Source organism: Pogona vitticeps, chromosome 1, assembly GCF_051106095.1.
Source record: "Pogona vitticeps strain Pit_001003342236 chromosome 1, PviZW2.1, whole genome shotgun sequence".
NCBI lineage: Eukaryota > Metazoa > Chordata > Lepidosauria > Squamata > Agamidae > Pogona > Pogona vitticeps.
The window spans coordinates 115,086,533-115,110,001 of NC_135783.1; the positions used below are offsets into that span (position 1 = coordinate 115,086,533).

The 23,469-nt window shown below is 43.9% G+C and overlaps 1 protein-coding gene and 1 pseudogene across 3 annotated transcripts in view; both read right to left on the reverse strand.

Annotated features, from left to right (window-relative positions):
• The window catches only part of DDX43 (DEAD-box helicase 43), a 45,403-nt gene that overhangs the window by 11,640 nt on the left and 10,294 nt on the right, over positions 1-23,469 (reverse strand). For all 3 annotated transcript variants that reach the window (XM_020785886.3, XM_072999680.2, XM_072999679.2), the window contains exons 5-10: positions 22,068-22,149; positions 20,985-21,141; positions 20,778-20,896; positions 19,430-19,540; positions 11,709-11,850; positions 6,542-6,642 (exon numbers count right to left, since the gene is read on the reverse strand). In XM_020785886.3, the coding sequence (XP_020641545.3) occupies positions 6,542-6,642; positions 11,709-11,850; positions 19,430-19,540; positions 20,778-20,896; positions 20,985-21,141; positions 22,068-22,149 (712 nt within the window). The remainder of the gene's footprint in view (positions 1-6,541; positions 6,643-11,708; positions 11,851-19,429; positions 19,541-20,777; positions 20,897-20,984; positions 21,142-22,067; positions 22,150-23,469) is intronic.
• On the reverse strand, positions 1,574-1,728 carry LOC140703408 (U1 spliceosomal RNA; annotated as a pseudogene).

The window sequence follows — 23,469 nt, forward strand, 5'->3', positions numbered from 1 at the left end:
TCCCCATGAAAGTAAAGGAATGATAGTGTCCAGCGTCAGCATTCCGAATTGATGGGGTTGAATAAATTTGTTGAGGTGCTTGAGATCAAGAATGGGACGGAGTCCTCTGTCTTTTTTGGGAACTGTAAAGTAAGTATCTTGAATTAAAAACATCATGCAAGACATGCAAGTCAGATGAAGGAACTGGGATTATAACTTGTTTCTGAAGAATCAGAGAGACTTCTTGCAGAGCTGTAGAATATGGAGTATTTTTGACTCTTCCAAACAGTGGGTGGGATTTAAACTCTATAAAACAACCATATTTGATAATGGAGAGGACCCACTGGTCGTTAAGTTATAGCTTGCCATGTATGAAAAAACCAGTTTAATCTTGTCCAAAATCGAGTGCGAGAATAGTATAGTGGTAACTGGAACTTATAAGTATTGCTTACCCTTTTTCTGAGGTCGACAAAAGGGCGAGTGTCATTGCTGTTGCTGTTGATTCCGAAAGGAGGACAACACTGGAGGTGAAGGGCCCTGAAATGTCTTGTCTGATTATTGTGGTTTATATTGTCGATACGGTTGGAATCGTTGATATGATTGGTGTTGAAAAGATTGTTGATAGGAAGGTTGTCGGCACTGAGGATGTTGGTACTTGAATGTTTGTTGAAGAGAATAAGATTGGGCTGTTTTGTGCATCTTGTGAAGATTTTCCATGACTTCGTCAGTTTTCTGATTAAACAGTCCAATTCCATCAAATGGTAAATCCTCTATTCTTGATTTGGCATCATCGGAGAGGCCAGTAAACCTAAGCCATGCATGGTGTCGTAGAGCAATGGAAGTGGCTAGCGATTTCAATGCCACATCTGTGGTGTGATGGGCCACAATCCTTTGCTGTTTCACCAGTGTAGTAGCCTCTGTATGAATGTTGATGGCTTCTGATTTCATTGATTTGGGAGCTGATTCTGGTATAGGGAGGATCTTATTCCACAACTGTTGTTGGTAAGCTCCCATTACCGCTTGATAATTTGTGACTCTTAGTTTGAATGATGTGAGAGAGTAAATTCGTCTGCTGAGTATGTCGAACTTTCTTCTCTCCCTGTTGGTGGGAGCAACGGAGGATTTGTTTTAAGCTCTGGACTGACTGGATTCTACTACTATAGAACTGGGTGTAGGGTGCTTTGTGAGGAAGCCGGTTCCGGGTCTGTGTGTTTTATAATGATTTTCACAAGGGAACATTGACTGATTGATTAAAAATAAAGAGGTAGAATTTGAATAAGATACCGTATTTTTCGCTCCATAAGACGCACTCCCCCCCAAATAGTGGGGGGGGGGGAAGCATGTGCATCTTATGGAGCGAATACAGTTAAAAAGGGTTCAGCCACCACCCAGAAGCCTCCCACTGCCATGCTGGAAGGCCTCTGAACTGGCACCAGAGACTGCTTGTTGTTTGGACCTCACCATTCTGCATTGCTGGCTTCCCAGGATCTGCTTCCTGCAGCCCACCTGGAAAATCAGCAAGGCTAACAGGCCTATGGCAGCAGACAGTGAAAACAGCCAAGGACCAAAGGGGAAAGATTAATTCTAGAAAGACCAGGGGAAACCTCAAACGTAGTCCCCCACTTAGGCAGTTGATTTCCCCACATTTGGGAAAATTACAGGGGTCAGCACATCCAAAGTGCAATAGATGAGCCTTACCCTGGGAAAACCACATTTACAATAATGGTATCTTCCCTGCCAGGTAGGAGTTGGAATGGCCCCTCCAACTCCTGCCCCCTTTCTGTGCCCTGTCCCCCAAAGGCATGGTGACCCCCGGCTGCACCTCCTCATCAGAACAGGGCTGCTCAGCCCCAGTCCCGAAAGAGGCCAGGAGAGCTCTCAGTGTTTTGGGGTGCCCCACAGGACCCCCCCATCAGGGGCTGGATATTCCTCCCACAATCCTCCAGTGCACAGATATTAGCATACCTAATATGCGGGGAAGTCAGGGAAAGCTGGGAAATTCAAACTTTCAGTTAGTGAAGAGGCTGCTTGTCTGCTTCCTTGCTAGTCCAAGCAGTTAGAGAGCTGGGAGAGAGACCTGGGACTGCCTGGTATTGTCGTTTTAAAATGTAAAATGTAGTTTAAAAGCTGTTTGTTTGGGGTTAATGCTTGGGTGAAAAGGTGCTCCATTTGAGTTGAAATCTGCTTGTGTAGAAACGTGCATGCTTGTCTTAAAAATCTGCTTGTTTTGCTTTAAAAGCTGTTTGTTTGGGGTTAAACTGTGCTTGGGGGAAAAGGTGCTCGTTTGAGTCGAAACCTGCTTCTGTAGAAACGTGCATGCTTGTCTCAAAAATCTGCTTGTTTTACTTTAAAAGCTGCTTGTTTTGGGTTAAATTGTGCTTAGGGGAAAAGGTACTGCGTTTGAGTTGAAACCTGCTTCTGTAGAAATGTGCATAGGGGTACTTGCTTTAAAAGCTGTCTGCAAAGCCTTTCAGACCAGCGCCGATCAGCTGTTAGGTGGGGAGAGGGGAGGGGAAAGGAGCAGAGAAGAGCATGGAGAAGAGCACAAAATGGCTGCCGGCTGTCTGCTGGCTTTTAGCTGTTTAGGGCTCTTTTTTGGCTGTTCTGGGGTCTACCAAGGCACTGTGAAGAGCAAGGCTCAGTGTACAGTACCTGGTAAGTGACTTTCTTTTAAGTTTTTTAAAGTTTCTGACCCTCCCCCCCACCATAAAAATGCATTAATTAATTTTCAATGCATTTTTATGGGAAATTTGGATTCAACTTGCAAACTTTTCAACTAGTTCTGGGCATCTAATAGAGAATGTACTTCCAAAGGGTGCTGCAGCAAGGAAACTAACTGTGCCTTGTGACTTCTAACTGGATTACAGCACCTGCTTCCTGATTTCAGCTACTATAGTTTGTATTCAGTTTTTTTGGCTCTTCAAGAACATTGTTTATAGCTTTGTGTGGCCTAACCTGTTGTGCCTTGCATGCTATAAACGTTCAATTATGTCAGAAAATGGAGATTTGGTCTTATGCTGAGCATGTGCTACTGCTGGTGAACGGGATCAGGTTAGAAATACAGAAGGAAAAGCCCCCAAAATAAGGAAGGTTATGGCCACACTGTGAGAGATAGAGGAGATAGAGACTGACAGACAGGGAAAAGAAGTAAAGAAGGATGGGTCAAGACCATTATGTGAGGCAGGAAGTGCTCCAGTAGGGGAGGACAAGTTGCTTGAAAAGGAAGAGATGTTGGAGAAGTGGATGAGTCCAAAGAAAAGGTGGGAACTGAGAGGTGTAGGGGTGCAGAGCTATATAAAAAAAAAGCAGTCAGAGTGAGAATTGGCAGAAGTAGGTGAGGTAGAAGTGAAAAAGGAAAGAAAAATACTTGCCCAGGATGGGAGTGATATTGGATGAATAATCCCTGGACCAAACATGAGGAAGCAGAGCATAAAAGGAGAGAGGAGAAGCCAAAGAAACTCATACTAGGGAGAAAAAGAGGCCCAAGAGTGGGGAAGAAAGATTAGAGAAGAACGGGCAAAGCTAGCTTGTGAGAGCGGAGGAAGCGCAAGATGGCAGACCCCACCGGGAATGGCACATCACAAAACCCAGGACACTGGGAATTCTTGGAACTGGGAACAAGGATGCCAAGAATCGAGCCCTGAGATGACTAAAGAGTTTGGTGAACCCTCAAATGCAGGAACAGGTTTTGGCAATGAGTAAAATGATTAAAAGATGAAGCCAAATATTAGTAATTTGATCAATTTCAACCTCTCACTAGAAAATTATCATCAATGAAGCTAAGGAATTAATACAAATTACAGTGGTGCCTCGCATTGCGATGTTAATTCATTCCAGCGAAATTGCTGCTAAACGAAAACGTCGCAATGCGAAAATAAAAAGCCCATAGAAACGCATTAAAACGCGATTAATGCGTTCCTAGGGGCTTCAAACTCACCATTCAGCGAAGATCCTCCATAGCGTGGCCAGTTTCGCTGCCTGTTAAGCGAGGAATCTGTCCCCAAAAACAGCAGACGGCCATTTTGAAACTGGCGATCAGCTGTTAAAAAAGCATTGCTTTGCGATGATTGGTTCCCCAAGCAGGGAACCGATCATGGCAAAGCGAAATGCCACTGCCAGCCAGCCCTGGATGATGCCCGGCCTCCTTGGCAGGGCTCTCCCAGGGTGCAGACGGGTGGGCCAGAGGGCCGGGACGCGTCCGGGCCACTGCCTGGGCAGCCGCGGGGCAAACACACACTGCTCGGGGCGTGGGGCCTCTCCCTCCTGGGGCTCTCCTCGGTCCTTGGCGCTCCCAAAACCAGCGAGCCTTTCCAGGGCTGGCCTGCAGACAGGGCATCGGCTGCCCACGGCGCTCGGCTCCAGCCTCTGCCTCCGCCCCCCTCCTGCCTGCAGCCTCCGGGGTTTGTCCGCCTTGGACAGCTAGCAGTGGGAGGAGGGCTCGGAGGCAGGCAGCAGCCCGGGGTGGGAAGGGGCGCGCCACCCACCGCCAGCCAGCCCCGCATGATGCCCGGTCTCCTTGGTGGGGCGCAGACGGGGTGAGGAGGGGGTCTCTGGTGCGCCCCCCCAGCACTGCCACCCTGATCCCCGTCCCCAGCGGGTGCCTCCTCCTTTGCACTCTGGCTGCGCGCGGGGATCGAGGCCAGGCCCTTCGCCCCTCCTTCCGCCGATCAGCTGTTGGAGAAACGTTGCTTTGCCATGATCGGTTTCCCAAGCAGGGAACCGATCATGGCAAAGCGAAATTCCACCGCCAGCCAGCCCCGCACAATGCCCGGTCTCCTTGGCGGGGCGCAGATGGGGCAAGGAGGGGGTCTCTGGTGCGCCGCCCCCCCGTCCAGCGCTGCCGCCCTGATCCTGGTCCCTGGCGGGCGCCTCCTCCTTTGCAACTCTCTGGCTGCGCGCGGGGATCGGGGCCAGGCCCTTCGCCCCTCCTTCTGCCGATCAGCTGTTGGAGAAGCATTGCTTTGCCATGATCGGTTCCTCAAGGAACCGAACATCGCAAAGCGAAATTCCCCCATAGGGAACATCGCAAAGCGATCGCAAAAACGATCGCAAAATCTTCATCGCAAAGCGATTTCATCGTTATACGAAGCAATTGCTATGCGAGGCACCACTGTATTCTACAATTTATAACAGGCAAAAAGTGCTTTTACTTACAGAAGGAGTTGCTTCTAGAAAAAAACTTATGCAGTGACAATGATACAGGAATGTAATCTCTCCCATAGGGTAAAAAAAACAAAACAAAACATCCCAGCTTATTCACAGAGCAACAGTAATATTAAGGGGGGGGGGAAGGCCCAACAGGTGATTCCTTTAAGTTTTAGCAGGAATTAAGAATTTAAAAACATCTACTGAATATTTAATTTTTAATTTTAAAAGACAGTATGAAAAAAACACATTACTTCCTGACTGAGAAGAGGTAGCCATGTCAGTCTGTGTGAGCATATCAGATAGAAGAAAAAAAATCAAGAAGACGAAAATGTTATGGCATCTTAAAAACTAACTGCTATATTTTAATGAGTATTTTCATGAACAAGTCTGCTTCCTCAGATGTAAGAGATTTCTGTAGGAAGCTCACATTAAAATATAGCAGTTAATCTTCAAGATGCCACAGTATTTTTGTTTTCTTGACTTTTTATTTTTCTTGTTTTTGCCTGATATTACTTCCTGATTGTGGTACAGAAACCACCCTTCAGATTTTACTATCCTTTCTACTTTACACAGATAGTTTATTCAACAATTACTACAATGTTATAACCTACTCATTACTACAGTGAACCATGGCCCCCAATTTTATTAGACTGCTGGAGTAATGGAAGTTCCTATATAACTATACATTGACGTAAAAGTAGACAGTGAGGAATAAATAATAATCATGTGCTACCAAGTCAATTCTGATTTATGGTGACTCTTTTCAGGGTTTTCCAGGTAGAGAATGCTCAGAACTGGTTTACTATTCCTTTCATTGGGGGCATCCTGGTACTGAGTAGCTTGCCCATGGCCACATAGCCTGGCTCTACTTTCAGGAGGTGCCGTGTAAAAGCAAACTCCCAAAACCTCTGGCTCGGCAGCCAGAAACCTAAACCACTGAACTATCTAACAAGCTTACAGTGAAGAAAGCTGACTGAAAAAACTTAAGTGTTTGGAGGAGCTTTATGAATACAAGAAACAAATAAATGGATTCTAGATCAAATCAAGTCTGGAATCTTACCATTAGCTAAAATGTCTAAACTGAGACATTTTTTTCATACTTTGGATGAAAAGAAAGAAAATACAATAATATTAGGGGGGAGATGGAAAGCAGCAGAAAAAGAGATAGATTGATTCAACCAAAGAAGCCACTATCTTCAGTTTGCAAAAACTGAGCTAGATTTTTAATGGTAGGCCCTTTGAAAGTACAAAAATTCAGTGTTGCCAGAATTCCAAAATGATCTAACAGTACATACTAATTCCATTTATTTAATAGTAATTTTTATTCAGTTTCTAAAGTAATATTCATTAAATTAAACACTTCCTTTACCGTAAATGCTTAACTGAAAGAATTCTCATGCAAAGGAATACATACCTCGTCATGACAGTTTGCCTGTCAGGACGTACATCTAGTAATATCTTCATTATTTGCGGCTCAAATCCCATGTCCAGCATTCTATCAGCTTCATCCAACACCTGTGCAAAACAATCAAGTACCACTGACTCCACTATTAAACTATCAGGTTTCTGATATTCTACATCAAAATATTAGCTTTTCAAACAGTTATTTGTGGCATATGTACTTTCATTTCACAGATATATTATCACTGGGTTGCATCAACAGTATATGTTCACCAGAAAATCAGAATCTGCTTGTGGAATACTCTGTTACTCTTTTATAATCCAGATCAGATTTCAAGGTTCAGGAGGGGGCCGGAAGCCATTGCTATTGTGTTCAATTTTTTTTAACACAATCCATTAGCAGCTTGCTATTTTCACTCAAAATCCAGCTTCTGGGATGCTCAACAAGATGTAACCTAAGCCAAACATCCCATTCACATTCTGAAGAAGTTTCAAAGACACTGAATACTGTATTGCAAAACCAACGTCAAACCTATACATCAGACAAAACAAATGACTGGATGACATGTACAGTGGTGCCTCGCAGAACGGTCGCTCTGTAGAGCGACGAATCCGCGCAACAGTGCCGTTTTTGCAATCGCAAAACGGCACCTAGATAGGGCAAGACTCACAGAGCGAAGGTCGGTAAGCGGTTCGCTTACCGACCTTCACTTTGCGACCCGCCAATCAGCTGTTCTGCGGCTTCAAAATGGTCGCCGGAATAGCCGAAAGGGCCGGGCGCAGCGTTTTCGCGCCCTTGGTAAGCGAGGGGAGGGCACGAAAACGCTGCCAGAACAGCCGAAATGGCTGCGCGCAGCGTTTTCGCGCCCTCCCCTCGCTTACCAAGGGCGCGAAAACGCTGCGCCCGGCCCTTTTGGCTGTTCCGGCGGCCATTTTGGACCCGCCGGACAGCTGATCGCAGCGTTTTCGCGCACTCGTTCAGCGAGGGGAGGGCGCGAAAATGGCTGCCAGCATCGTTGAACGGTGAGTATTCAGCCCAATTGGAACGCATTAAACACTGTTTAATGCGTTCCAATTGGTTTTCTTGCCCCGTTCAACAATGCTTTCACACAGCGAGGGTTAATCCGGAACGGATTAACCTCGCTGTGCGAGGCACCACTGTATTTGTTTAAGAAGGATATTGCACACTGATCCTGTAACAAGGGCCAAGATCCAAACATGGACATATGAAACCTACATTAATGAAAAAGCCTTGTAACTTTCCTGTTCTAATGGAAAGGAACAATGCTCCAACTTTTGTCAGACATATCACGAAGTACACCTGGACACTGAAGCTGTCCTAACTTCATTTATAAGATTCTGAAATCAGACAGTCTGTTCTCAGGCTTGGTGTGGAAATAAAGCCAGAAGATTTTAATGAGGTTAATTATATACCTTTGAAAAGTGTCTTAAGAGTGTACAGGACCACCTACAGCAAGCAGACTGCTTGTACTATATAACCAAAACTGAATTAATCAGTTCTGTCCCTTGTTCTAGCTCTGTTGCCAGCAGCCAGAATCTAGGTAACTTGCTCAGCCAACTGTCCACTCTATCCTTGATGTTGTTAAATGCCAGATCTGCCTTGAACAAAGCCCAACTAATTCAAGATTTGAACTTAGATGAAGCGGCAGATCTGGCCTGTACTACCGAGACCTGGATGGCTGCAGGGTGGCATAGTCCTCTCATCAATTTGCCCACCTGGCCAGTCCATCCAGCACCAAAAAAGCGTCGGGTCGGGGGAGCTGCCATCATCTATAAAAACACCTCAAAGGTTGTCAGGCTCTTTACCTTGAGGATCCTGGGCCGTGAGCCCCTCCATATGTCGTTGGGGAACAGGGATGGATTTGGGATGGTGCTGGTCTACTGTGTTTCCCTGCAATCCAGTACTTTCCTTTCTAGAGCTGGCAGACCATCTTGGCAGTGGCACTGAGGTCCTCCAGACTCCTTGTCCTGGGGGACTTCAATGATGAGGCCGAGACTGGGGCCACAGGTCCAGCTCTTGAGTTCTTGGAAACCATGCCTTCCTTGGACATGTCCCAATTCATTAACGCACCCCACTTGGCAGGTCACACACTAGACATGGTGTGCTCTACTGGACAGGGAGAGTGATCTGAAGGTGATCAACTTGGTATCAGTCCCCTTGTCATGGTCAGACCACCACCTGATAAAATGCAACCTCTCAGTGGCACTCCCCTTCTGAGGGGAGCTGGGACCTATTAAGATGGTCCCAACCCTGCAGGCTATTGGATCCTGTTGGCTTCCAAGATGCAATTTGGGGGATATACTGGCTGATCTAACTGGCGCTCATGTTGAAGCTCTGGTGGATGGATGGCATGGTACTGCCACTAGGGCAGCTGACACGATCACTCCTAAATGCCCCCTCCATTGCCAAGCCTGTCCAGCTGCTTGGTATAACCAGCAGGTAGGAGTGTTGAAGTAAAATAGGAGGTGGCTAGAGAGCATCTGGAGACAGGCCCCGATGGTATCCAATTTAAAAGCTGCAAAAATCACGTCTAACTTCTATTTAGCTAAAGTGAAGGCTACAAGAATATCTTACTTCACCTTCCAGATAAGCGAAGCCCGAGACCATCAAGCCAAACTCGTACTGTACATGATTTATCCGGGGTTGCTCACAGCGATAGGCCTCCCAGTAGTATCTCCTGTGACTAATTTGCAGTCTTCTTTAAACAAAAAGTGCAGGCCATCCACTGGGACCTGGCTCTCTCTATCAGAAGATCGAGACGAGATGTCCACTGCACCATCTTGCCCGATGATTCTAACACAGTTTCAGCCTATGATGTTAGTTGAGGTTGATAAAAGTGCTTGATCGTTGCAGGGCCACCAATTCTTCACTAGACTTATGCCCAGCCTGGCTCTTGAAAGCAGCCAGACCTTTAACAACATAATGGGCAATATTACCAAAGGGTCTCTCCTTGAAGGCAGGGTCCCCCTTTCCCTCAAGGAGACACTCATTAAACTGATCCATAAAAAGCCCAATTTGGCAGCAGATGATATTAACTTTTGACCTGTTACCAATGCCTTTTATAATCAAGTTAGTGGAAAGAGTGATGGCCGACCAACTTCAGGCACCTCTGGAGGAAACCAACACCCTCAATCCATTCCAGTCCGGGTTCAGGCTGCGTCATGGCATGGAGCCGGCATTGATCGCCCTGCAAGATGACCTTCTGAGGGAGGCCGATAAGGGCAAAACATCCTTGTTGGTCCTCCTCGACCTGTCAGCAGTCTTTGACACTGTCGACTACGGTATTCTCCTGAACAGGCTCTCTGGGTTGGGAACTGGAGGTCAGGTTTTAGCCTGGCTCTGGTCCTTCCTGGGGGACTGTCCTCGGAGAGTACAGTTTGGGGAAATGATGCTGTCCACTCTGTAGATTTTCAATTGTGGAGTCCCACTGGAGTCAATAATCTCCCCAACGCTATTTAATATCTATATGAGGCCACTGCAGGTGATCATCAGGAGTTTTGGAGCTTCGTGTCACTAATATGCAGATGGCACCCAGCTCTATCTCTCCTTACATCCCTCTGCAGAGAATGTCATCCTGTCCTTTGAGCACTGCATGGATGCTGTGCTGGGGTGGATGTGGGATAATAGATTGGGGCTGAATCTGGGCAAGACGGAAATCCTGCAGATGGGTGTCCCTAGTGTTTGCAGTCTGGGTATTTCCCTTTCCTTTGGGGGAGTGCTACTCTTTCTGCAAAGGATGAGTTGTGCAGCTTGGACATACTTTTGAACCAAGCACTGTCAGTGGAACATCAGATAGCATCTGTGCTCTGTTCTGCCTATATCCATCTAAGGCGGACTGCCCAGCTGCATCCGTACCTTGACACTGGGTCCCTCACCACGCTGGTTCATGCACTGGTAGTCTCAAGATTAGACTACTATAATGTTCTCTATGTGGGGCTGCCCTTGTGGTTGTTACGGAGACTCCAGCAGGTCCAGAACTTGGCGGCCAGATTGTTGAGTGGGGTAAGGAGATACCAACGTATTTCTCCCACCCTGGCCACCCTGCACTGGTTACCTGTTTGCTTCCGTACCAGCTTCAAGGTGATGGTGTTAACATATAAGGCCCTAAATGGTTTAGGACCTCAATATCTGGCAGAATGCCTCCTTCCAATTAGATCTGCCCATCCTGTAAGATCTTCTCAGGCTAGGCGATTGAAAGTCCTGACCCCAAGAGAGGCCCAAAAAATGACGACCAGAAATTGGGCCTTCTCGGCATTCGCTTTGCAACTATGGAACAGTCTCCCGCCTGAAATTCACCTGGCCCCTTCATTGGGAACCTTCAAAAGTTAATTGAAAATGTAGTTATTTAGACAGGCTTTCCTGGATCTTGAAACATCCTAATAGTGCTTCTAATAATTAACATTCAGCTCTCCACCACGCTTTTATTATGTTATTTCTTAGTATAATTTGTTTTAGTAACTTTTATATTTTGTTCGATCGTTATTATTTGTTTTTTATGTTATTGTTTTATTATTGTTTTTGTAAACTGCCCAGAGTGGCTTTGGCAACCAGATGGGCAATATAAAAATGAAATGAAATGAATGAATGAATGAATGAATGAAAACAAGGAGATAACAGGATGCTTTGTGAATCTTAGGGTTTGCAAAAATGTTTTTTTGGGAAAAAACCAAGATACTGGAAAAATCTGCAACCAGAACATTGTGTACGGAACAACTTGAGGGCACAGAAGGGTGGGTCAGTATTGGTGGGATGTGAAATGGAAAGACAAGGGAGAGGAGGGAAAGAAATGCAATATTTGGGAAGGCATAGCTCATAGGGAACAGAGCAGGAATCCTCCACATTTTGTTAAAAGTTTCACTAGTAAATACTAGTGTACCAGTTATGTCAATTCTCCATGTGCCAATCCTTATATATCCCCAACAGCATACTTCCACACGTATGAGGAAGGGATTAGCAGGCTTGAGGCATTACAAATTTAAAACTTCACTCCTTAAAACATCTCCAAAGGATGAATGCCAACTATTTATTAGAGTAGGGAGAAAACTGGAAAGGGAAAACAGAATAAGATGAAATTCCAGCCAGCCTACCATGAAGAGAAGGAACCTAAAATGAAGCACCTTGTTAGGTCCCCATCTAATAAAACATATTAACTACTTGCCAAGTATGTTATGCTCCTCAGATTTATGAAGTTGTTCATTTGAAGGTCATTCAGTCTACCAGGAGTAGCAATAACAATGTCCACACCTTTGGTAACTACGCCGATTTGCCCCTTCCGATCTCCACCACCATATATGCAAATGCTAGAAAAAGTGTTTGTGCAATATTTAGCCATTGTAAGTTAACATTTTACCAACATACTACGGACTATTTTGATTTTTTACATTGAAACATAGACTTCTTAAAAGCCTTAAACAATCTAGCCCCCCCACCTAAACAAGAGTAAAGAGCAGCAAAATTGTAACAATCATTATTAAAAAGGGTTAAAAACCCGCAAAAGTAACTACTGCAATATCTGCTTGGATTTACATTTATGACTATTAACAGCTCTCCCTATCCTGAGGCTCCCAAAGGCTTCCCAGGGCAAAAGCCCCAGGAAGCCTCAGAAACTGAAATGGGAGGATAGGAAGCTTTACATTAATTTAAATTAATTATTCCCAGCAACCTGTTTCAGTTAATACCTGTGGAACAGCACCAACAGTATACTGCCCAATGAACAGATGAAAAAACAGTGTTGCTGTAGGGAAAACAGTATCATCCACATAGGAGAACTGGAAATGTAAACTTGTGAAGGAAAAAAAATTAGCATCCTAGATGGAAAGGAACACTAGAACACCCCATTTGACCCAATGGCCTTCCCCAAAACATGGTCCTTCCACTGAAGAGAATTAGTGCCTTATGGTAAACCCTAATGTGTCTTTCTCCTACAGTGGAGGTGGATATGTTTACCATGGAACACACCAAAGCTCCAGCTTCTGCCTGGGTCAAGTGCTGCCATATGCCACCAGAGAAGAGACTGTGCACTGTTGCTTATCCATACTAAGTGCACCACTTGCTGTACAAGTCTACATCCAGATACCTTTGCCAACTCAAAATGGCCCAACCAGTGGTGTTTAACAAATGAAGAAGACACCTTCCAAGTGCCCATCCTGCAAATGTTTAGGGAGAGGGCACCCTGCAAATGTGTATTGGGGGCTGGTATGAAACCCAGCTGCATTTCTGGCAAAGTGTGCTGTAATCATTCTAGCAATAATATCAGCCCATCCGGTGGTTTTCAGAGACAAAGAAATACACCATCAACCTTGAGAATTATGATGTAATCAGTAAGAATATGCTGTTAGGACTTCACTGAACTTTATCAAGATTCTATCAGTGTGCCTTTCCATTCATTATCACACCTGCACATGCTTGACTTCTATAGAAAGAGGATGGGACTTGCCCAGGTATGCAGATGTATTGCCCAGGCATGCAGGGAGCAAGATTTTGTTCTTCCTTGATTATACATGTGTGCATGGTTCTCACGTTGTTGGTATGTAAGAGCTCCATTCTTCCATGAATCAAGTGTAAGAACTGTCACAGCACCATCTGGGACTACCCTTAATTCCAAACAATGCACCCTGTGGTTGCTCTCTTAAACTGGCCACCTCTCCTGAACTATGATGGTGTCTAAAAGGGCACCATGAGGATGAAATCTGTCATTATTTGAATTGTGGACTGAAGTAAGAATGTCTTGCTCTGTTTCAGCACTTATGTTAACCAGCAGTGCAAGGATGCCTTCAACTCATAACATAAACCTTATTTTGTTTGCCATCTGTCTGTTAGGGAAGAAGGATCTATCACAATAGTCCAGAAAGATATGCTGCCCATGACACATTATTTGTTTTCACTTTTGTGGCATTTGAAGGGCAGCTTGGGTCACATTGTCTGCTCCTTGATCCACTGCCCATATTGTATATACAGTGGTGCCTCGCATAGCGAGGTTAATCCGTTCCGGATTAACCTTCGCTATGCGAAAACATCGCTAAACGGGAATAAAAAAGCCATAGAAACGCGTTCCTATGGCTTTAAAACTCACCGTTAAGCGATGTTTTTCCATAGCGCCGCCATTTTCGCGCCCTCGGTAAGCGAGGGCAGGGCGCGAAAATGTGGCGCGGACCTTCCGGCGGCCATTTTGGAACTGCCGATCAGCTGTTCTCCCCGCTTCGTTCTGCGAAAATCGCTAAGCGAATTGCTTAGTGATCATCGCAAAGCGAAAAAACGCTATAGGGGCCATCGCTGAGCGAATGCTCCAGCGATGGCCCGGACCCCCTCGCTATGCGAATTCATTGCATAGCGAAGCACTCGCTAAGCGAGGCACCACTGTATTTTTTCTACCATGTAGTTATGGAAAAAACTTTGCCTATATGAGTGTGTGTAATGGCCCCTGATGTTTGGACATTGTGTGGGATGAAGGGGGCTCTTTTTTAGGTTGATCAACAACATGTTAACGGTCCCACACACATGGGCGGCCATATGCTTGACCTAGTATTCTCCATTGAGTGTAGTGAGCGTGGCCCGATGGTGGCTGACCTCGTGTCAGTCCCCTTGTCATGGTCAGACCATCACCTGATAAAATGTAACCTCGCAATGGAGCTCCCACCCTGCAGGGAACAGGGACCTATTTTAATGGTCCACCCTCGAAGGTTACTGGATCCCATGAGATTCCAGGATCCCATGAGAGGGATTCCAGCGGCACTGTCTGGCGCTCCTGTCGAAGCTCTGGTGGACGGCTGGTTTTCTGCCACTACTAGGGCTGTTGACACGATCGCACCCAAACGCCCTCAGGAGCAGAGCTCGGCCAGGACCCTGGTATACCCAGGATCTACGAGCAATGAAGCGAATAAGGAGACGGCTAGAGTGCGTGTGGAGAAGAAAACCGACGGATTACAACAAAATTGCTGTCAGGATCGCAACTAACCATTACCTGGCTAAGGTAAAGGCTGCTAGAAGATCTTATATCGCTGACCGGATAAGCGATGCTTCTAATCAGCAGGCAGAACTTTTCCATATAGTTCACGATCTATCCAGAATTGGCCTGGATCTCACCTGACCAATTTGCAGCGTTTTTAAAATCTAAAGTGGAGGCCATCCGCCGTGATCTTTCTCCTTTTTAAAATACAATGGATCGAGCTGAGATGTCCAGCGCTCCGCGTTGCCCGGTAATTCTTGATTCCTTTCAGCCTGTGACGCCAGATTTGGTGGACAAGGCGCTTGATCGCTGTCGGGCCTCCACCTCTTCTCTCGACCCTTGCCCGGCCTGGCTAATCAAAGCAGCCAGGCCTGTAACAACAGAATGGGCCACTGCAATAATTAATGGGTGTCTCCAGGAGGGCAAGGTTCCCCTTGCCCTCAAGGAGACACTCATTAGGCCCATTGGGAAGAAACCAAATTTGGCGACGGACGACATTGTACTACAGGCCCGTTGCCAACGTTTCTTTCCTCAGCAGGTGGTTGAGAGGGTGGTGGCAGATCAGCTCCAGGTGCTTTTGGATGAAACCAATGCTCTGGACCCATTCCAGTCGGGCTTCAGGCCGCGCTATGATATGGAAACGGCATTGGTCGCACTGATGGATGACCTGTTGAGGGAGGCCGATAGGGGCAATATGTCCTTGTTGGTCCTCCTTGACATCTCAGCGGCCTTTGATACCATTGACCATGGTATCCTCCTGGGAAGGCTCTCTGAGTTAGGGATAGGTGGCCTAGCGCTTGCTTGGCTCCGATCCTTCTTGGAGGACCGGCCCCAGAGAGTAGAGCTTGGAGAGACGGTCTCAACCCCGTGGAGCCTCAATTGTGGGGTTCCACAGGGGTCGATCATCTCTCCAATGCTGTTTAACATCTACATGAGGCCGCTGGGGGGGTCATCAGGGGGTGTGGAGACTCGTGTCACCAGTATGCTGATGACACACAGCTCTACATCTCCTTCTCATCTACCTCAGTGGATGCCGTTCTGTCCCTCCAGCGCTGCCTGGAGACTGTACTGGAATGGATGCAGTCGAACGGGTTGAGGCTGAACCCCGACAAGACGGAGGTCTTGAGGGTGGGTGGTCCTTCCGTCAGCAGCATAGGTAACTCCCTTTCTTTCGGGGGATGACCCTTGCGACAAAGAATGAGGTTCGCAGCTTGAGGGTACATCTGGACCCGGCGCTTACCATGGAAACCCAGGTGGCGTCCGTGGTCCGCTCCGCCTATTTTCATCTATGGCGGATTGCCCAGCTGCGTCCCTATCTTGATCGGGGAGCTCTCACTAGTACATGCGCTCATAATCTCGAGATTAGACCATTGTAACGCACTCTACATGGGGCTGCCTTTGAGGCTGATGCGGAAATTTCAGATGGTCCAGAATGCGGCAGCCAGGCTACTTAGTGGGGTGAGAAAACACCAACACACCTCCCCCACTCTGGCTGCTTTGCACTGGTTGCCCATCCGTTTCTGCGTTAACTTCAAAGTGCTAATGATCACTTATAAAGCCCTAAACGGTTTGGGACCTCAATATTTGGCAGATCGTCTTCTCCCACCCAGATCTACCCGAACCACCCGTTGTAGCCAGCAGGGACGGCTGAGGGGTCTGACGCCGAGAGAGGCTCGGAAGGAAAAAACTAGAAACCGGGCCTTCTCGGCAGTGGCCCCTCGGCTGTGGAACGCCCTTCCAACAGAAATTTGGCTGGCACCCTCGCTGGGTGTTTTTAAAAGACAGTTAAAAACTTGGCTATTTAGGCAGGCCTTCCCTCCAGTCAGCTAACTCTTTTTATTTCTTCTTTTCTTATCTTATCCCATCTTGGAAATCCTTTCTTAAATTAATTGTTTTAATTAATATAGTAATTGTATTTTATGACTATATATATATATATATATATATATATATATATATATATATATATATATATATATATATATATATATACAGTGGTGCCTCGCTTAACGTTTGCTTCGTTTAACGTTTTTTTCGCTTAACGTTTATTTTTTCAGAGGCAGATTGTGCTTCGTATAACGTTTTTCCCTATGGGCGATTTTCGCATAGCGTTTTTGGGACCATGCTTCGCTTAACGTTTTTGGTTTTAGGTCCCCTGCTTCGCTTAACGTTTTTTTTGTTTTCAATTTAAAAAGTGTCTTAGAAGGGTCCAAAACGGTTCTAAATGCTTGGATTCGTTAGAGGACCCCTTAAGTCATGTGCAAACCTGATTTGGCTTTGATCTGACGTTTCGTTAATTTTTTGTGAATTTTTGTTTTTTGGCCCATAGGAACCAATGGACCTGTCAAAATCTGACAGCTCCATGCTTTCCTATGGGGGAGAAAACAATTTACAAAAAATTAACGAAAGTTCAGATCAAAGCCAAATCAGGTTTGCACACAACTTAGGGGGTCCTCTAACGAACCCAAGAATTTAGAACAGTTGCTGAGTCTTCATTAATTTTTTGTGAATTTTTTCTTCCCCCATAGGAAATAATGGAGCTGTCAGATTTTGACAGCTGTCAAAAGTTGGGGGGAAAAAATTCACCATTAATTAACGAAAAGTCAGATCAAAGCCAAATTAACTTTTGCATCCGTTTTAGAGGGTGCAGAAGCTAATCCAAGCATTTAAAACCATTTTTGACCCTTTTATGACACACTTAATTTTGCAAAAATTGACTTCGCAAAGCCATTGAAACCTATTGAGTCAGCTACAATACATTCCAATGGAGGATACATTGTATCGTTTAACGATGTTTCCTATGGGTTTTTTCGCTTAAGGACGGCAATCCGTGCCTATTGGAACGGATTAACCGGTTTCCAATGCATCTCTATGGGAAATGGTGTTTCGCATAAAGTTTTTTTCGCATAAGGTTTTTTTTTTGGAACCAATTAAAAACGTTATGCGAGGCACCACTGTATATAGATAGATAGATAGATAGATAGATAGATAGATAGATAGATAGATAGATATAGATATATATAGATATATATAGATATATTTATTTATTTATTTATTTATTTTATGTTGTAAGCTGCCCCGAGTAGACATGGTCTAGAGGGGCGGTGTATAAATTTAATAAATAAACAAACAAACTAGTGTTAACTGAGGCAGTCCACAGTGAGTTTAAGGTATATTATTGCTTGGAACTCCATTATCACTCTGATCAATAAATTGTCCAAATGTGAAAAGACATGAACTCCCGGCTTCCTGAGCTGTGCTACCAGCACCTTTGTGAATACTCTGGGAGAAGATGATGGACCAATGGATAGTGCCTTGAATTATAAGTGCCTCTTTTACAAAGCAAACCACAAATGCTTTCTGTTTTTTTTTAAAAGGTGGTGGGATGCTAAAAATCTCCTGCCTAGAGAGCTTCCAGAATATTCCAGTATCTCTCCATTTTGTAATTTGTGCTTTCTAGCAAATCAATTTATTCTCTTTAAATCCAGAATCTCCCTATAATGCCCAATCCACTTTGGAACAATGAAGAATACTGAGTCACGCCCTGAACACTTTTTCATTGATGGAACTGGTTCTATAGCTCCTATGTCCACTAAAGGTTGAGTAACTTTTAGAAGGGCATGTTGCTCTTCTGGATTGTTGGACCTCGAATACAAAATTTAATAGTACAGTGGTGCCTCGCTTAACAAGGAAATCGCTTGACGATTAGGTTTTTGTGATCACAAAAGAGTAAGTTCTATAACCTAAGAGAAGCAGGAACTATACCAGGGTTCCTCTGTTGTTCTCACACACTAGAGGGTGCCAAGGCAACAACTGATTGATTTACAGAGACCTGCCTAGCAGTAAATGGAAAGACAATCCATGTGAAAGATTTCCTCCTCCACTGTAGAAGAAAGTGAAAGAATATGTTTCTGCAATGTATATACAGTGGGGCCTCGCTTAATGATGACAATCCGTTCCAGGAAAATCGCTGTTAAGCGAAAACATTATAAAGTGGAATTAAAAAACCCACTGAAACGCAGAGAAAACCGTTCAATGCGTTCCAGTGGGCTAAAAACTCACCGTCCAGCGAAGATCCTCCATATGGTGGCCATTTTTGGTGCCTATATAGTGAGGAATCTGTCCCTAAGCACAGTGGGGAGCCATTTTCAGCACCCGGCAGCCATTTTGAAAACCTGACAGTGTTTTGGATCGTCGTAAAGCGAAAATCAGTTCCCAAAGCAGGGAACCGATCATCGCTAAGCGAAATTCCTCCATTTAGACCACCGTTTTGTGATTGCAAAAACATCATCATAAAACGGATTTGTCGTAATGCAGGGTAATCGTTAAGCAGGGCACGACTGTAGTAACTAGTATACAATTACAGTGGTGCCTCGCATAGCGAGGTTAATCCGTTCCGGATTAACCTTCGCTATAGCGAAACATCGCTGAACGGGACAGGGAAAGCATTAAACGATGTTTAATGCGTTCCAAAAGGCTCCTTTACTCACCGTTCAGTGAAGTTTCCTATGGCCGGCAGCCATTTTCGCGCCCTCGTTAAGTGAGGGGAGGGCGCGAAAACGCTGCGCGCGGCCATTTTGGGGCTTCCGGCGGCCATTTTGTCCGCCAAACAGCTGATCGTCGGAGCTTCATTTTGCGAAGATTGGTAAGCGGAAAGCTTACTGATCTTCGCAAAGCGAATTTCTCCCTATCTAAAGCTCGTTGAGCGATCGCATTAGCAATCCAAAAAAACAGATCGCTATGCAATTTCGTCGTTATACGGTGCGCTCGTTAAGCGAGGCACCACTGTAGTTGTATATGATGTACAGTAATCAACCAGGAATGGGAGTGTGTACATGAAACAGAAAGAACAAATATTCAGACTATAGCTTAACATTAACACACTGTAGTATCAATGCTAGAAGTTGCAGAAAAGAAAATAATGTAAATATTACCTTCTAATTCCTTTATAAGAATATTTTGAGCACTCTGCTTCAACCTGAAGAGCCAATTCTCGTGTGGGAGTCAGAACCAACATACCCGGTCCACCACGTTTTTCTCTAGGTCTGAAAGAAACTTCAGTATCAACTAGATAACAGCAATTTAAGAAATGTAGAAAACACAATGCAGCAATTGACTGAAGAAAGAACTGAATATCATCTAGGACATTTTCGATTATTCACATCATTAACTCAAGAACTAACTCTAGGCCAGCGATGGCGAAACTATGGCCTGCGTGCCACTGCAGGCACGCGAACCATAAGTTGCTGGATCACTACTCCCCCCCCCACAGCCAAACCTGAGAAAGCGGCTGCAACCGTGGTGCTGGTGCCCTGATAGGCAGAGGGCCAGGATCTGGAACAGCTGGTGCTGGCAGCAGATCCGGAGTGGGGTCTCAAGGCACCTCCGTGCCTGAGATTCCCCCTTCCACTGCCATCACTTCCACTCACTGATTGTTGTTGTTTTGTTTTCAGTTTGTGCACTCGGGCCCAAAAAGGTTTGCCATCACTGCTCAAGGCTGTAAATTGTACAGAAGAAAGCCCCAGCTCAACCACCATTTAGAAAACTACTCTGTAACATTTTATCCCTTTGCCAATGTGGAAACCAAATAACATATTTTCTTTTTAAACCAACATGGGCACATTCTAACAGACAGAGGCTTTGGGGTCAGTATGAGAGAATAGACTAGCCTGTTTGGCAGGCTGCCATGTGAAAAGGGAAAGGTGGACATAAAATTATTTTGTAGACTGGATGCAACCTACAAGGTGTTAACTGGCTATCTCTGTCCTAGACAAATGCACAAGGGACATGTATTGGGTCTCAATATCAAAGCAATCATGGAAATACAAACAGAATGTGGCAATAGTGGAAATATAATCAGAAATTTAAATACAGGATCCAAAGGTTTAACGATATTGGCAAAAACAAACAAACACCAAAACCATATGGAATGTTCAAGATCCCCAAGATCACACAAAGCTGTAATCTGCTTCCTAGTGCTGACAAACGCCTATTCAACAACCTATACTATAACTAAGAAGAAAGTGACCTTTGAGGACTGGAAGTTTTGCCATGTGGATGTGTGCATGTTAGTAATGATTATGCCAATTTGATTATAATAAATTTAATATTAAACAGGTATTGTTGCATATATGATTACTACTGAAAACAATATATCTCCAGACTCACTTCATAATGAATAGAAAATGAATCAAAATTATTCTCAATATTAAGTATGCAATACCTAAATGTGGATTTCTTACCACCCCAACTATATTAAGTTGAATTCCATTTAGTTCTTACATTGGCTGTAAATCCAAATGAATGAATCCAGGCATCAGATAAGCCAATGTCTTTCCAGTTCCAGTCTGTGCTATTCCAATCAAATCAAATCCCTGAAGTATAATTGGCCAAGCCTGTGACTTAAAATGAACAGTAAGCATTATGATGAGGTGGAAAATTAAATAGAACAGTTTCTAAACTAACTACTCAGATAAAAAGTTAAGATACCTGAATTGGGGTAGGCTTCTGAAAGCCAACTTTCTTTATATTTGCCATAATGTCAGGATAATATTGAAAAGCATCTTCAAAGTTGCAGATAGGGTTAGGAATAGGACGCTTTTCACCATCTTTCAAGTCATCACATGTGATATTATTGTTCTCTATTCTTTAAAAAACACAGAGATGTAATACTGTCTATAGGAAAAAATTATCTAGCAATTCCAGGCAGAGTATATATTATAGACAAAAGATTATGCAAATTCTATTTTGTTATGTTTCACAACAATAATCTATGCCATAGCAGTAAGAAAAAGGAGCTAAATCATGTTATATGCATAGATATTACACAACTGTTTAGAAATGACACGTCAACACAATCAAAATCACTGGGAAAAGATGCTATATTTAATCCTTAGTTAATAATTGGAAGTCAAATGTACAAGAGTGTTAAAAATAATGGAAATGTTACACAAGTCTGTAACAGTTGCATGTTCCCCATATTGTTTTAATGAGGCAGTTATTTTTCTACCTGCAAAAATTCAAGAAATTCGATGTTTATTCTTCCAGAGCACCTGAAAAACTGGTGTGCTTAATCTAACAGGGATTTTTGGGGGGCAATTTAACTCTTATGGGAGTAACTAAAAAAACAAAAATAAAATGCATACATTGTTATACATTATAGATCAAAGTGAATTTTAAAATACTATTTAATTTTAAATTATTTTTAATAAATACTTAAAACACCGAAACACTGTCCTCTGTTATAACATTGTGCCCCACAATACTCCCACAAAGGTAGACACAAGAGAAAGAATGCATACAAATTCACAACATGGCATATATGACCAGCCTTGTGTAAAGCATGCAGGGTTTAACCTGGTTTTATGGTACACATTCCAACACAATTTATTATTTTACCGACTATTTGGTATCTATACATAATAAATCAGGAATTCTTTCCCCATTTGAATGCTGCCTGCTCAAGAATCAAGCAACCAAGCAAACAAACAGACCAAAAACAAACAAAAACACAACCCTTTAACTTTTTAATATACTAATATAGTCTACAAGTTTATAGATCCAAATTCTTACCTCCACCTAGCTGCTTCTTCTTCAGACATAGAAGCAATTATTGGTGATTCTTTATAGAAACATTTTTCAATTGGAGGTAGTCCTGATCAAGTTAAAGGAAAATTTGACTGTTATAGAAGAATCAACTATCTACAGTATTTTCAAAATTACTGCACTTATTTAATGCTCTGCTAAAATATTCTCCCTTGAAAACTTTGACCATCCTTGATCAATCTGACAGAAAATCAGTCCCCGTCAGAGAAATTCATATGGGTAAGATTCAGGATTCTTGTGCTGACTTTACTTACAAAGCAGCTGAGGAGTTTGTGTGCATCTCTCCCCTTCCTTTGTACAATCACCTCTGTGGCTGAGTAGTATATGCATTTGTCTTTCTTTGTATAATCATTTATGTGGCATTCTACCTCCCCATCTCCCCATCCTTCAGTTGAAGATAGTGGAGAATGTTTTTTCATGCTCCTTTTTAAAACTAAAAACTGTGAGCAGCCAAGGAAGTTGCAGAGTGAAAAGATACAGAAAATGCAGCATTCTTGGCAACCTCACAGTATTACAGTGAGCTCAAAAATATTACATAAAGAAATCTGAAGAAGACTTGAGAATGAGGCAAAAAACTGGTTTCTTTCACAAGAAAACAAAACTTTGGGGAAACTGGAGGACAAATGATTGCACAGCATGTTTCATTTTTTTCCTTAGAGCTGGACACAGCACTACCTTATAGCTATGCAGAAAGGAGCCATATTAAAAACATACGTCAGAGAGAAGACAAACTGCTTCTATAATGATGTAATAATCTACAAAATGTAATAGTCTGAAGACTCAGGAATGGCACAGAACCCTGAAGAATGGTAACAAGTGCTGCACCAAAATTTATTTGATTATATTTTTCTGAGAAATATTCTGTGTTCTTTTCTTCAATAGTAATTTACGTGCTGTCAGGTCAATTGCCGCTCATGGTAATCTTCACAGGGTTTTCCAAGTACAGTATATATTGCTCAGAGTGGTTACCAGTCCCTCCATCTGGTGGTGCTCTGGGACTATGCAGCTTGTCCAAAGCCACACATCCTGTTATGTGTTGTCAAGTTGTCTACAACCAATGGTGAGCCTATCAATGAGCAACTTCCAAAATGTCCTGTCCTTGTTTGGAATTCCAAAATTCAAGCCTGTGATTCCTTTAGGGAGTAAATTCATCTTGTTTGGTCTTCCTTGTTTCCTGCTGCCTTCTACCTATCCCTCAATTACCCCTCCCCTCTAGACCATTATTGTTTTTTCTGGAGAATTCTGTCTTCTCATGATGTGCACAAAGCAGGACAGCCTCACTTTTCAACTTTTTTGCCTCAGGCTTAATTTGGTCTAGAACTCACTTGTTTGCATTTCTGGGAGTCCAGGGTATCTCTAGAGCTCTCCT